This window comes from Leptopilina heterotoma, unplaced genomic scaffold (genome assembly GCF_015476425.1).
Source record: "Leptopilina heterotoma isolate Lh14 unplaced genomic scaffold, ASM1547642v1 Lhet_7, whole genome shotgun sequence".
Lineage (NCBI taxonomy): Eukaryota > Metazoa > Arthropoda > Insecta > Hymenoptera > Figitidae > Leptopilina > Leptopilina heterotoma.
The window spans coordinates 993,032-1,006,816 of NW_025111161.1; the positions used below are offsets into that span (position 1 = coordinate 993,032).

At 34.8% G+C, this 13,785-nt stretch overlaps 1 protein-coding gene across 3 annotated transcripts in view; it reads right to left on the bottom strand.

Moving 5' to 3' along the window:
- LOC122510531 (MOXD1 homolog 2) overlaps window positions 1–13,785 on the bottom strand; it is a 126,297-nt gene that overhangs the window by 21,029 nt on the left and 91,483 nt on the right. For all 3 annotated transcript variants that reach the window (XM_043625264.1, XM_043625265.1, XM_043625266.1), the window contains one exon: window positions 3,078–3,227. In XM_043625264.1, the coding sequence (XP_043481199.1) occupies window positions 3,078–3,227 (150 nt within the window). The remainder of the gene's footprint in view (window positions 1–3,077; window positions 3,228–13,785) is intronic.

The following is a 13,785-nucleotide window of genomic DNA, read 5'->3' on the forward strand; positions in this document are numbered from 1 at the left end:
TCTCGCTTCTATTGGTTGCTGCAGCTAAATGCTAAATCTAGGCTTGAGTCGGTGAAATCTTGAAATAGGTTTTTGCTCAATTCAACCGATAAAGTCTGTCGATTGCCCAACCTTCTCAAAACCTAGAGTGAAATCCAAGAGATTTTTCGAGTAATTCGAGTTTTCAGATAGCGTGCCCTCGTTGCCGCATATCGAGACGATAAGGTCTTCTACACCTGGCGTCGTAGTGAACAGCATTGGGCGTCGGTCAAATTCGATTTTCCTTTTTCGTTCGATCGTCCATTTGAAATAGCGATCGGCCAGTTCATGTACGAACCTAATCCAGATAGAGTGGTAAACTAGATACGGCTGCGTCAGGGTTCGAATAAATGTAGAACCAGGTCAACCAGCCAATCCTACCTTCAGAAGGCACACCAATCTTCCAATCGTGCTCTAGCGCTTCCATTCGCTTTTCCCTCTGCAGTACTATACCTTTCTCTCAAGAGGATCCTTGACAAAAAAAAAAAAAAAGAAGGAAGGAAGAAAAAAAAAGTACACGAAAAATAGAAAGGGACTCCACTTTCCGAGGGAATCGACGTATTCGCCGAAAAGGAATTTCTTGGTGTCGAAGCACGTTACAAGGATGTATTATCGATTCGATGCCGCGAATGTCGTCAAGCCAATGCACTTTCGGAAATAAAAAAGTTAAAAAACGTTTTCTCGTATTCGCACCAAGGTTTTAAGAACCACGTGCAAACGCTTCTGCCTTTACGCGCTTCGCGTGATTTATCGGACGTTGATGGGCTTCTCCACACTCTCCATTCTCGCTCGATAAACACCTGCGGTAATTGCATAAAACTGCCTTGTTGACGCTTCAAACTACTTTTTCCGTTTTTTTCCACTTTAAAAATAATTTATCAGCAGCCAATATGAACTGTATAAATTATGATCAAGAGTTTTCTTTCTCAAGTCTGACAAATAGGATTAAGAATCCAGACTTCGAACTAAAATTAATTTTAAAAAAGTGTCTTTCTATTTTTGGATTTTGGCTTTTAGTGGATAAGAAAAGTACCTAAATAGTAGCATAACGTAATGAGTGCAAAGTCTAAAAATCGGACTCGCCAATTAATTTTTGCTCGCAAATGTTTTTGATCGGAAATGGAAAGTTAATCTGACTTGAAGGTTACGAGTGGTGGCGATATCAGAAGTAGAGAGTTGGAAATTTACTGGCGCGTCGCCACGTTACTCGTACCTTCTCCCTTGCCTCGGTTCATTTCCATAGCGTTTTGATCAAGCTGTCTGCATATTAAAGCCACCGATATTGCAGTCACGCAATATTAATATCCGATCGCAACGTGTGTAAACGAGTTAGGCCAGAGCGCCGTTTAATTTGACGTTCATTCGATTAATCCACTACAGTCGTCAGCTCAAATAACAATGGATTCGACAGGTAGACAGGATAAGAGTCGAGGTTATAGATGACGTTTGGTAGAATAAAGGCCTATAATCAACTCATTTTGACAGAAAATTGATACTTTGATTCCCTATTTGAAATCGTCTTAGCTGATCCCTATATACGTTTACGAAAACTTTTCAATTAAAAATCAATCAACTGAAACTTTTTTCAATACCAATTAAACGATTCCAATGGGGGAAAAATTAAATCAGGACAAAAAAATTGGATGGAGGGTTGGCGAACTTAAACTTTATTTGTAATTAAATACAAAGAGAGTTTGGGACACAAATTTTGCAAGTTTAGTGTAATTAATTAGAGTATTTTTCCAAATGAAAGTTAATTGGTTAAGAAGGGAGCAGATGTTGGAAAGGTTGAAAGGTGGAAAGGTAGAAACCCCCTGCTGAGAAAGATATCGCCGATCATGAACGAAATAAGACGCAGATCGGGTCGTACAACTTGAATCACCTTGGTAACCCTAGTATAGGGGTCTAGCTGCCTAGATCAGCCGACGAAGATATACGTTAACATATAAAAATACAGCGGCAAGACTCGATACATCACATGATCAGATAACGAAAAGAGTTGTCGTTTGTCGCAGAGAAAAGATAGAATCACGGAGTTTATTTTACTCTCGCGTTAAAACTCGTCTGCTTTTGATGACTCAACTGTAGGAAGAGACGTTTTTTTCTTCCCTTTGCCCACAATGGATATTCTGAAATCTATACTTTCATCGGAATGACAATCCCGTGAAAAAGGAGTTAAAGGTTTACACAGAAAGAGCACTGAGCCGTAAAGAATTGTCAGGCAACAAAAAAAAATCAACTTTGCGATAACTTGGATGGCTGGTCGACTTTTATTAACATACAATACCGCTGGACAAGTTTTCTGGAACGGATACTTTAGATGAACTGACCACTTTTACCTCTTGGCAAATAAGGTCAGATCGAGGCTGACCGCAAGAGAGAAATAAGGAACTCATGAAAAACTAGCAACCATTCATGGATTCACTGGCCTGTTTGGTGTGCAAACCCAGTTCTCTCTCTCTCTCGCTTTTTAAGGATAAGAATAACGTCGACTGGTAGTTGACTGGTGCATGCCTCTTTTAACAATAACCAAGTCCATTGTCAAACGTCGTCTTGACCTATGACAATGGATTTTAGGTGAGAAAAAAACGTAAAAATAGATTTCTTAGAAGCACGTGCTAACTCACCCGCGATTAACACGTTCACAACGTCCGTCGACCTCTTTTCACAATAAGTATCTTAAGTGCTCTAATATCTCACCAGATCTTTTGCTCAAACGTTTAGCATTTTTAATGCCACTTTACAGTCTCGCAACTATTCACAACTACAGAATATTTTCTTTAAACCGAAGAAATAATAATTAAAACCAAAATGAGAATCTAAAAAAGAATTGTTTCACGAAAAATTTACAATTTATTTTTTTAACCGAGTTGAGAAAAAAAAATTCCACGATAACACATTGAAAAGAAGTGTATATAAATTGAAAAGAAAACAAATCTAAAAGGAAAAGCGCCATGTGTAAAAGAGGTAAATTCCTCCTGCAAATCGTCGGATAAGAGTAAATCCTCAAGATCCAGTTCAACAATCGACTGGAGAGTTGAGTAAAGTGGACAGCTTACCGTAATCTTGAGGTCACGAGGGTCGCAAGTATCATACTGTCGACTAAAACGCAAAACCGTATGCGTTTTATTCTCGTAGCCTAGCTGGAGATTATAATCCTGACTCGAGTCCATCTGAGGGTCTCTGGTAGCGTCCTTGACATGTCGATCCTGCAACATAAAGTAGATGTGAAATTAATAAAATGTCGATATAATTTTAGCTTACTAAAATTAAGTCAAATATTTTCTTTAACGTCTGCTCTGAAATAGTAGCATAACGTAAAAAAAAAGTAGTAAATACTGCTAAATATAAATAGTACGTTTTTAGTAGATGAGAGCAAAGTTTTTTTTTCTCTATCGAGAGGAGAAACTGAAGAAAAGTGGCCACGCACGCCAAACAAAACAACACGCGTTAGTAACGCGCGTGACTTGACGAGGTTCACGCGGGAAGCACAGACCACGGTCATGGTTTAATGCTGTTAAATTAAAATTTAATAAATCCCAATGCGAGACAAAAAGAGTCATTTACGAGCAAACAATGCCTTCGAATTGGGCGAGGCGAGCCGTCGAGTGTTGCATTCAAACCGCTCCAGCCGGCCCCCTCCGATAATTATATCGAGGCGGCGACGCGACGGTCCGGAATCCTGTCCGCAAAAACTTGTCTTGCAGAGAATTCTGAGGATCGACAGACACTTTGGATTAACTAACCACGAGGCTTGTCAAAAGCCTAGAGGCGTCACCGTCGGCGCATTGCTGCAGGTGTCGAGAAAGGCGCGACCGTTACATGCTGCAAAAGGTGCGATACACTCTTTCTTCTTCTCCTTCATTCTTTTCTTTTAACAAGTCCATTTTATCCCATAGCGTTTACTCAACAATAGAACATTGATTCCGGGATCGAAAACGTGCCATTATGTTGGCGCGTCAACTGCTCTCGCGTCGAATGGAAAAATGTGCTTGAAAAGGACGCGAATCTTTTTTCAATCTTCTTTTTTTTTCTCTCGATCACTCTGCTGTGTTTAAAAACAGATCGAGAGAAAAAAAGAAGTGAAGAACAAAGGTTCTTTTAATTTGACTATGAATTCTTTTCAATCAGTTCTATTCAATTCTTCACTCAACTGTGTGAACCTTCTATTCAGGAAGATATTTTAGTAATTTTAACTAAATTCAATTAGCACTGATTACTCTACTATTTTTATTGTTAATTCCGACGAATATCCGCGCAGGGGAATGGAGAAGGTTACATTTGCGGCGGAGATGGAGCGCCACTCTTGATCTAAAAACGTCTTCTAGGATCCAAGGTTTAAGGGTTTTAGTGGATAGCTTGCCAGGTATTCTAATTTAATTTTTTTTAACACGGAATCTTGGAATGCGGAATCTAAAATTGAAAGCAGATTTCCCAAAAGTCCCTAAGCATAAAAAGAAGTGTACTTACGCGTAAGCTTATGCTTAGGCACTTTTTTGCGCTTTTTGCGTAAGAAGTATTTACGCGAATATAATATAATACGCGATATAAAATTGAATCTAAGAAATATACCAACAAAGAACTTTAATGCAAAAGTAGAGATGAGAAGAGAACCTTCTTTTCTCCTTATAGAGACAGGTGAGATATGAGAATGGGAATACAGTATTGAATTGAAGGAGAAAACACTTCTCAACCCTACTTTCTCATGCGTACTCTACGCTTCTCATTACAGTGTAAAGTCACTCAATGAATAATTCCGCTGCGGTACACCCGCAACAGCAGCTCTCTCTCTGACTATTTCTAATATTTACCGCAAGCATGCGATGAAACTTGCATCTTGTCGCAACAGTCGTTTACGTAAATATTTCAAGCTTTCGATATACGAAATTGCTTTGCGAATGTTGGCTTTTCAAGAATGTTTAACATGCGAATTGAACTTCTATGTGTTCAAAACTTATTGAAACTACTTTAGAAAAATTGAACGAAACTTTTCATTTTGTATTTAAATTTATGCCACAGCTCCTTCCCTCGTTCATAATTGAAGTTGTGCGCTAATAATAGTTCTGCTAGTGCAACTAAATAGTGCCACTGATGAAAAGTTCGATTTTCGCGTTTTTTGTATTCAAAGTTTCACGAAGTTTTCAATCATCATCGGACATTCCAGTTTTTGAGTGAATTCTGAAAATAAAACAAATTTTTCCAAACGGTTTTCAATTAAAAATAAGACAGCTGATGGTAAATCTTTTTCCTCAACTTGTGTTTAATTATAACAATTCCATTCACGAAGTAGAACAGGTGGCACGGATGTCAGTTTTTTTATTCGAATTACCATATTCCTATCACTACACTGCTAATTATTTCAGTTCTTTAATTATTTTAAGTTCCTTTTTACTTTGCTATTCTCCCTTCATGATAAGGCGAACTCGGCAAATTCAACATTCGGGGAACGAACGTTTGTCACAGACTCATGGAACTGTGTGATTTCATGTCATCTGTTATAAAAAAAAAAATAAAAATAACAACTTTTCACTGCAAAAATGCGCAGCAGACGTATCTCGAGGTGTGCAACCGGAAGCTGCCGATATGCGGCCTGATAAAGTAATAAATAATTTGCAGAAGCGTTCCTCGAGCGACTTGTTCAATTTCCGCTCAGTGTCGGAAGCAGCCAGCGTATTTTTCCCATTCCAGATCGAAAAGTCCGTTTTCTTCCGCTCCCGAGTACTACATTGTTATCATTTTTGCATATATGAAAAAGTACTCTTTCTCTTTCTGTGTATGCAAAAGAATTATATACTCGAGAAAAAAAATTATATATTTTTTTTTCTGCTTAACATGAACTAGTTTTACAGTAGCGTATTTTTAATTTCAGTTTTATAAATTTTTTGTTTTTCAAACGGAATAATTTGATGAGTATAAGTATTGTAATGGAGCGTTAGCTGAGGAAAGTAGTTTTTCTTCAAGTTTACTTTTGCTGGAGGGTTATACACTTTATGTTGGTACATTCTCTGTAGAGTTGATTTAATCATCCATTGCGAGAAGTAAAAGTATTCTCCTGCCGCATCAAGGATCAAACTTTTTCATTCCACTTCAAGTGCGTTATTTTTTAATCTGTATTTCTTCCCTGCTTTTTATATTCCATTATTTACATACAATTTACATATTTATGTATAGATATACACTGTACCGTCAACCGGGACAAGCTACTTTTTGATTTACAAAATATTTTCAATTGTATTTGGTACTTCCTGTTGTTGTAGATGGATACATTACTGATAGAGTAACTATAATGTTATTAGTGAATACTTTATTGTTAAAAATGTTTGTTATACTTTATGTTAATGAAAATTCGTCAAGCGGAGATGCCAACGACCAACGACCGTTACTAGAAGCAACTGCGCTTGCGCCCCACCGACCCTCTTATTGGTAGAAAAAAAGCGCGCTTATATGAAATGCTAAGTTTGCCACAGAGAATTTTACTAAAAGTACAATTTTACTCAAATTTTTAGAATTCATAACAAAATTTGAACTATTGATATTTATCATTTTAGAAAATTTAAAAAACTTAAAAAAGAATTTAAATTCTTAAAAAAAATATCAAGGATATTATTATTTTTCTTAACAAAAAAAAAATCTTGTCAGTTAGCATATAAGTGGAAACGTTTTCGATTAGAATTGAGGAAAAAAAAATTCTCATGAGTATATATTCACACGTTCTGGATAAACCAGGATGTAATTATGCTTTGACTAATTTTTATATTATGCAATTCAACTCTGATTACAAGTCAACTATAGATTGCTTCCTGAAACATTGTGAATATATCAGTCGAATGCATATTACTGAATATCACATGGATACAAATATTTTCCATACATGTATTTCATATATACAAAAATTACGTAATTTAAAAATGTGTACATTCTTTACACAATACACATACGTTTTACGCAAGAAAGAGTTTTCATGCAAAACAAAAAATTATTTTCTTTTGTAAAAAAAGTAATACTTGCATTTCAGTAAATAATTTTCAGTTTCTTTTTTATGTTCTGTTTGTATATAATTTCTGATGATGGAAATGTATTTTATAACAAAAGACTTTTTAATCGTAAAATTCTTTTTTTAATTCTGCGAAAGTATTTTTTTCAATGTTGCACGATATACAAAACGATAAAGAGTATGAGCATATTGTTGGAATATAAATTAATGTTGAAAATTTAAATTAATGCTTACAAAGTAACGTCATCCTTAGGGGAATGAAATTATGTAACTCAAAAGAAAGAATTCTTTTATGTAATATAAATTTTTTTGTTTGTTCAAAATTTACTTTTTGGGTAAGACTCCGTCAGAAAAAAAGCGATTTGCAAGTGGTCTTCCGATTTCTTCGAAACCTTGGGAAATAGAAGTCTTATATGAATTAAATTTAACCCTAAAAGGATTTTGAAAAATTTTCAAAATGGCGGCCGCTACGCCATATTGAAAATGAGTGTTGCGTTTTTTTCAAAAATTAATAACTCTGCAACTTTTTGATCGATTTTAATAAAATTTACAGGCGATATAGTTAAAAATACGTAGTTTAATTTGATATTATGAACAAAAAAAAATTTCCAAAATTTGTCAAAAAAAAGTCAAAAAAATTTTTTGAATTAATTTTTAGTTCAGTTGGCCTAATTTTTGAATTTTCTAATAAGTAAATATCGATTCCTTGTAATTTCACCTTTCATTTCATAAAAAAAAATTTATGGAGACTCTAATAGTTCTCGAGATATTGCGACTTTAGTGGGAGCGCGTACCGCGGAATTAAACTCCGTAGCGAGGCGGAATATGAAGCGAGCGTACAAACGTGCACAATAGGGTGTCCGTAACAATGCGACTTTCGAATTTTGTTTACGCCACCCCCCAGTTTAGTTCCAATAAAATAAAAAAAAATTTCCCAAAATTTGAAGCCGATTGATTAATATTAACACGTGCCAGAGATCCATCGAAATTTCCCATTAAAAATACATAGGAAAAATGCACTTTTTAAAAAAAAATTCATAACTTTTTTAATTTTCATGCAAAAAATTCTCCAGGTCACATTTGCCTTCATTTTTAGCTGCACTATAAGATAGCACTTTGCCAAAAATTTAATTTTGAAAAATTTTTAAAATGGCGGATGATTAAAGTGGGTCATAAAAATGCACCACAATATATCCAAGGTTTTAACACATAAGTGTTGTCAAAAATTCAAAAAAATTTATTACTCGGGGCTATTTTCGATCGTTTATCATGAATCTGATATTAGAAATTAATTTTCAAAATTTTGGATCCAATATGGCAGGTTCAAAATTTTAATTTTCTACATTTTCGAAGTAAATATTCTAAAACAACGTCAAGGGCGATATTTGGAAGCGCTATTTACGAATCTAATGTTAAAAATTTATTTTTTAAATTACCGAATCTAATATGGCATGGCGGATTCAAATTTTTTTTAAATATTCCTTTAATAATCGATTTTAAAGAGCAGAGGTATAAAAAGTTAAATTTCTATAAAAGAGTTTCTAAAACATCCCAATAATTATTTTTTGTAAATATTAATCTATAAATTAATATTTAGACTATTTACTTAAAAATGTAGAAAATCATAATTTTGAATCCGTCATAGTGGATCGGATAATTTGAAAAATAAAATTTTAACATTAGATTCGTACACTCAGAAAAAAATTTGTTCGAATCAACCAAATTTTGGTTGAATCAACCAAATAAATGCATTGCTATACAGTCAACCAAACGTTTGTTTGATTCAACCAAAAAATTTCTTCCAATACGTTTATTTGTATTAACCAAATGCTTATTACACTTAACCAAAAAATTTTATTTAATATAACCAAAAAATTTGTTTATTTCAAGAGAAAAGATTTGTTTGATTCAAATAAATAGTTTTAGTAAACGTATTTGGTTCATTAAAATAAATATTTTTGTTTACTTAATTTTGTTATTTATTTTCCTCTAATAATATTTGAATTTCCTAATTTAATATTTTCTAGTACGTATTATTGGTTAATTTATAATTTATTATATAATTATTGATATTTTAAAATTATACATATAATAAATTATAAATTAACCAATAATATGTATACTAGAAAATATTAAATTAGGAAACTCAAACATTATTAGAGGAAAATAAATAACAATTAAGTAAAATATTATATATGTATTTCTTCATATTCCGCCTCGCTACGGAGTTTAATTCCGCGGTACGCGCTCCCACTAAAGTCGCAATATCTCGAGAACTATTAGAGTCTCCATAAATTTTTTTTTATAAAATGAAAGGTGAAATTACAAGGAATCGATATTTACTTATTAGAAAATTCAAAAATTAGGCCAACTGAACTAAAAATTAATTCAAAAAATTTTTTTGACTTTTTTCTTGACAAATTTTGGAAATTTTTTTTTGTTCATAATATCAAATTAAACTACGTATTTTTAACTATATCGCCTGTAAATTTTATTAAAATCGATCAAAAAGTTTCAGAGTTATTAATTTTTGAAAAAAACGCAACACTCATTTTCAATATGGCGTAGCGGCCGCCATTTTGAAAATTTTTCAAAATCCTTTTAGGGTTAAATTTAATTCATATAAGACTTCTATTTCCCAAGGTTTCGAAGAAATCGGAAGACCACTTGCAAATCGCTTTTTTTCTGACGGAGTCTTACCCTTTTGCAAAAACTTTTCAAAGAAAATTGTATTACACTGAAAAAGTGTTTATCATTTAAATAATTACTTTATACGAAAACTTTCTGTTTTAAAAGTCTGCCCTTTAACAGAAAACTGCTTTTTGAAGAACATTTTTGAAATTATTTAATAATTTCTAAATTACCAAAGAGGACAAACGGTGGGAAACGAACCCTCGACCTTACCATTGCCGGTAGACTGCATTGACCACTAAGCTACAGGCACAACCGAGATTTTACAAAAAAAAAATGCATTGTGAAACACCCATAATGAACAGTAGAATAAAATATAAATTCTCTATTGAGTAAATGAACTTAATAAACAAAACATTTTTAGAATTGAAAGAAGAAAATAATTATTGGATAATTATTTGATTATCAATGGTAAACTAGGTATTGAGTAATTTGATTAAAGTTGATAAGTGAAATATTAGCTAATAAGTCAAATATTATGAATATGAGAGTAAAATAATATTTTCCGTTAATAGGAGCACATTAATTTTGCGAGAACATGAGAGAATAATGAAATGGTTTTTGTTAGTGAAAAGACCTGTAGAATGGTATTGGAAAAATTGGAGTGGTTTCTCTGTGGCCCATATTCGTTCTATTTAGGGGAGTTTAGTAAAATGGGAAGTCATTCTCTCTCTCTCGCCCCCTCCCCCCTCCTCTCTTTCTCTCAATAGCTTTTCCGGTCGATCGACCGACACGATAGTCGTTTACGAACGATCTAACGGTATAACCATACTCGTTTATATTAATTACGGGAATCCATTGAGGTCCGATAACGTTGCTACGGAGGCAAGCCCGATCGAGAGATTCCTGAACGTAACATGCGATACGTTGCACCGGCATCACGCTTCAAGAAACTGGATTCCGACACTAAGTAGTTAACCCTCTCTTATACGGCTACTGTGCAGTTCCTCTCCATGTGTTATTCTTCTACTTCTATATTACACTCCCCTCTGCGTGCATCGTTCATTATTTTCTCACGTTTGATGCTAAAGTTTCTTACAATCTAATGAACAATGTTAAGTTGAAAAAAAAATCCTCTACATTTACATTGATTTCTGGTGCTCTCATCCGTCCCGCACTCATTGTTGAGCGGAGAATCCGTTCTTGTAGCGATCAAATGCTTTCGAGAATAGTTCTCCTTTATATGGGGATTGAATAAAATTAGTCTTTAGATTCGTAATTGACGACTCGAAAGCAGCTGAATGGCAAATTTCCAAACAATCTAGAATGTTTATTATTAATGCGTTTGCTATTTTGAATTTTGAACATCAGATTCGTATTCAGCGACCTCGAAAATCCCTGGCTACCAAGTTTTGAGGAAATCCAGAATATAAGTGAGAAATTCGTCCACCTTATTTACATTTAAAAAGAAACATCATAGATTCCCTAATGGTCAAAACGTCATTAATTTTTCCTCGGAAACTTAAAAAGCGTCCCTTAATTCCCCCCATAATCCATTTAACCCATTGTCACAGAATTGATCTCTAAATGTTTGAAATCTTTCCCTGAAATCAAGCTAAGAATTTTGGACATTAGAGCCTTAATGAGTTCCTATCGAATCAATTAATCATCCACGTAACTCCATAATAAAGACTTTGAAAATATTCCTTTCGAGTCAAGAATGTAAAAATTATGCTACTATTATCAAATTTGAACCAACTGGAGTTTAAAGAAAGGTGTTTATTGAGAGATTTTGCTGTTTGATTTGCCAATATATTGGTACACATGTCGATTAACAATCACCATTAAAAGAAGCAGAGGGTCGACATTTTCTTTGTTTCTTTTCTTTTTTTTTTTTGCTTCTTTCTCCTTCTCGTGTCTCACGTTCACCAAAAGATACCAGATAACGAGTGGGCCAGTTTTACGAGATCGGTTTATAGCCACAACAGTCGACAACATTTCTCCACGTCTTTTCTTATCGTTCTCAGACTGCTTACTACTGATCTTGTTCTCCATCTGAGAAGCTCCTGTAAGCGATTACAGCTCATGTTCCTTCGTTACGCTAAGCCTCTAGTGTTGATTTTACTAAGGATTCAACTCACGGTTCACTACCGGCCCAAGTGTACATTCCGGTGGCTTTGTGGGTCTAAGGTTCATTCCCTAATTGCTGCATCCTTACTCAAATGCCAAGATAACAACGGATAGTGCACGTAGCACACACTTATCGAAGAAACTCGCCCTAACACTTTTATTTTTCCCTAGCAACAATTCGTACCTAACTTCTTACTTACTTTTTTAAATAAAGTTAGCAATTTGAAAAACAGAAACAAATTATTTATGTAGATTTATTTTCATTACATTTGATGATTTCTGTAATGGTGGGAATAGTCGCTAATGGATTAAAGGGATTTTTCTGTAGAAGGAGATGTGAGGAGAAATTGATTCGTAGAGAGAGATTTTGCTGCTGTTCTGCATGCGTGTAATTCACAGGAAGGTGGACCCGTTGGACATGATCCCATTACAAAATCGCACCTCGAAAGGCAAAGCAGGACGTGACCAAATAAGGCATCCTCCAAGCGTGCTTGCCGATTCTCTCTCGCACTTTTCCATTGGACAGTCGCGTGATCTCGCCGGCGCCGTAGGGCACTCCCGACATCGGGACAAACGAGAGCGAAGGGTGACAAAGCAACCGGAGAAAGAGAGAGAGAGAGAAAGAAGGAGAGCTCTAGAAAAATAAGAAGACATATTCAAGGAGAGCTAAAGAAGGGTCCGCGAGGTGAAGGGATGTTGGCGTTGTAACTGGCAAACGTCCACCCACGGAGGTTGGAGCCACTTCTCGTTAGGCTTGGTTGTATGTTAATGCGAATCGTACTCTCATACTTGCTGTAGCATAAATGCGTGGTCCATGTTAGTACACGAACGTGCCGGTACTGTAAAGGCACTGTAAAGGTACTCTAAAGGCACGCTTATTGTTGTACTGACATTCGTTGAAATTCACCGATGAACGTAAATGACCACCCCATGCTACAATTTTTGTAATTTAATTTTCCCGATGGAATTTTAATTCTATGTTTACATCTGTTATAAGATTTGCATTGGAACGAAACACGCTTTAAAAAAAACACGCTTTAAGAAACCCATTTATTATTCCCTTTACAACTGCTCCTGATGAATTTGTCAATTGGAGATAAAATATTTAGATACTCGAATAAATAATGAGCTTCTAAATCGGACGAAGATCCACGGTGTTAGATCTCTTCTTAATCTTAAATGAAATCTACTGTTTAAAAACTCCCATAAAAATATATTCAAACTGTTAAATATAATCAAGGGTTTTAGTTTCTTCTTTTGGTTAGAAAACTTGCAGCTTGAGTCCCCCTAAGTGCATAGTTGTGAATGACACATCGCCAGCTTTCTCTATTAACCTTGTGCGCATTAAAATGCAGACCGCAACACCTGACCGAGTCAGTAAACAATAAAGGAGGGAAGCAGTCAAGTTCTGGTGGGTAGATTGATAGTTAGATAGAGAATTGTGTATATACAGATTCAGGCAGTCGAGTGATCGATCACACCTCTTATAGTGAATATAGATCAGTATTTTAATACAGCAGTCCGCTTAGTTTTTCTCAGCGAATGGAGATGGCTGCCAGCTACCTTCTCGGTAGGGAAGAGATGGGCACCAGCGATACTGTCAAAAGTCTCATATGTAGGGCGTGAACGTATCCAGACCCATTCCTAAAGAATTCGGAGGTCCTGTATCTGAACAAATAACCCTACCATTTTTTCATCATAAGATCTCAGAATCTCTAATTCTCCAATCGCAAAGTATCTGGTATCTGAATATAATTCTCCAATTATTTCTGTCAGTATGAAATATAGATCCGAATTCGTTAGTTTAATTTGTTCTAATATTCTAACCAAATATAATTTTCGAATGAGAGGGGGAATTTTATAAAATGATAATCGAGTAATAATAGAAAGATAGATAATGAGTTAACTGGTCAAATATGGGATTTGAATAAACAGGATTAGTTCAATTTATCGGAAGAGATTAAATTTGTGTGTAGTCTATGTCTTTGTTGACTCTAGTATCAACTGTTGTG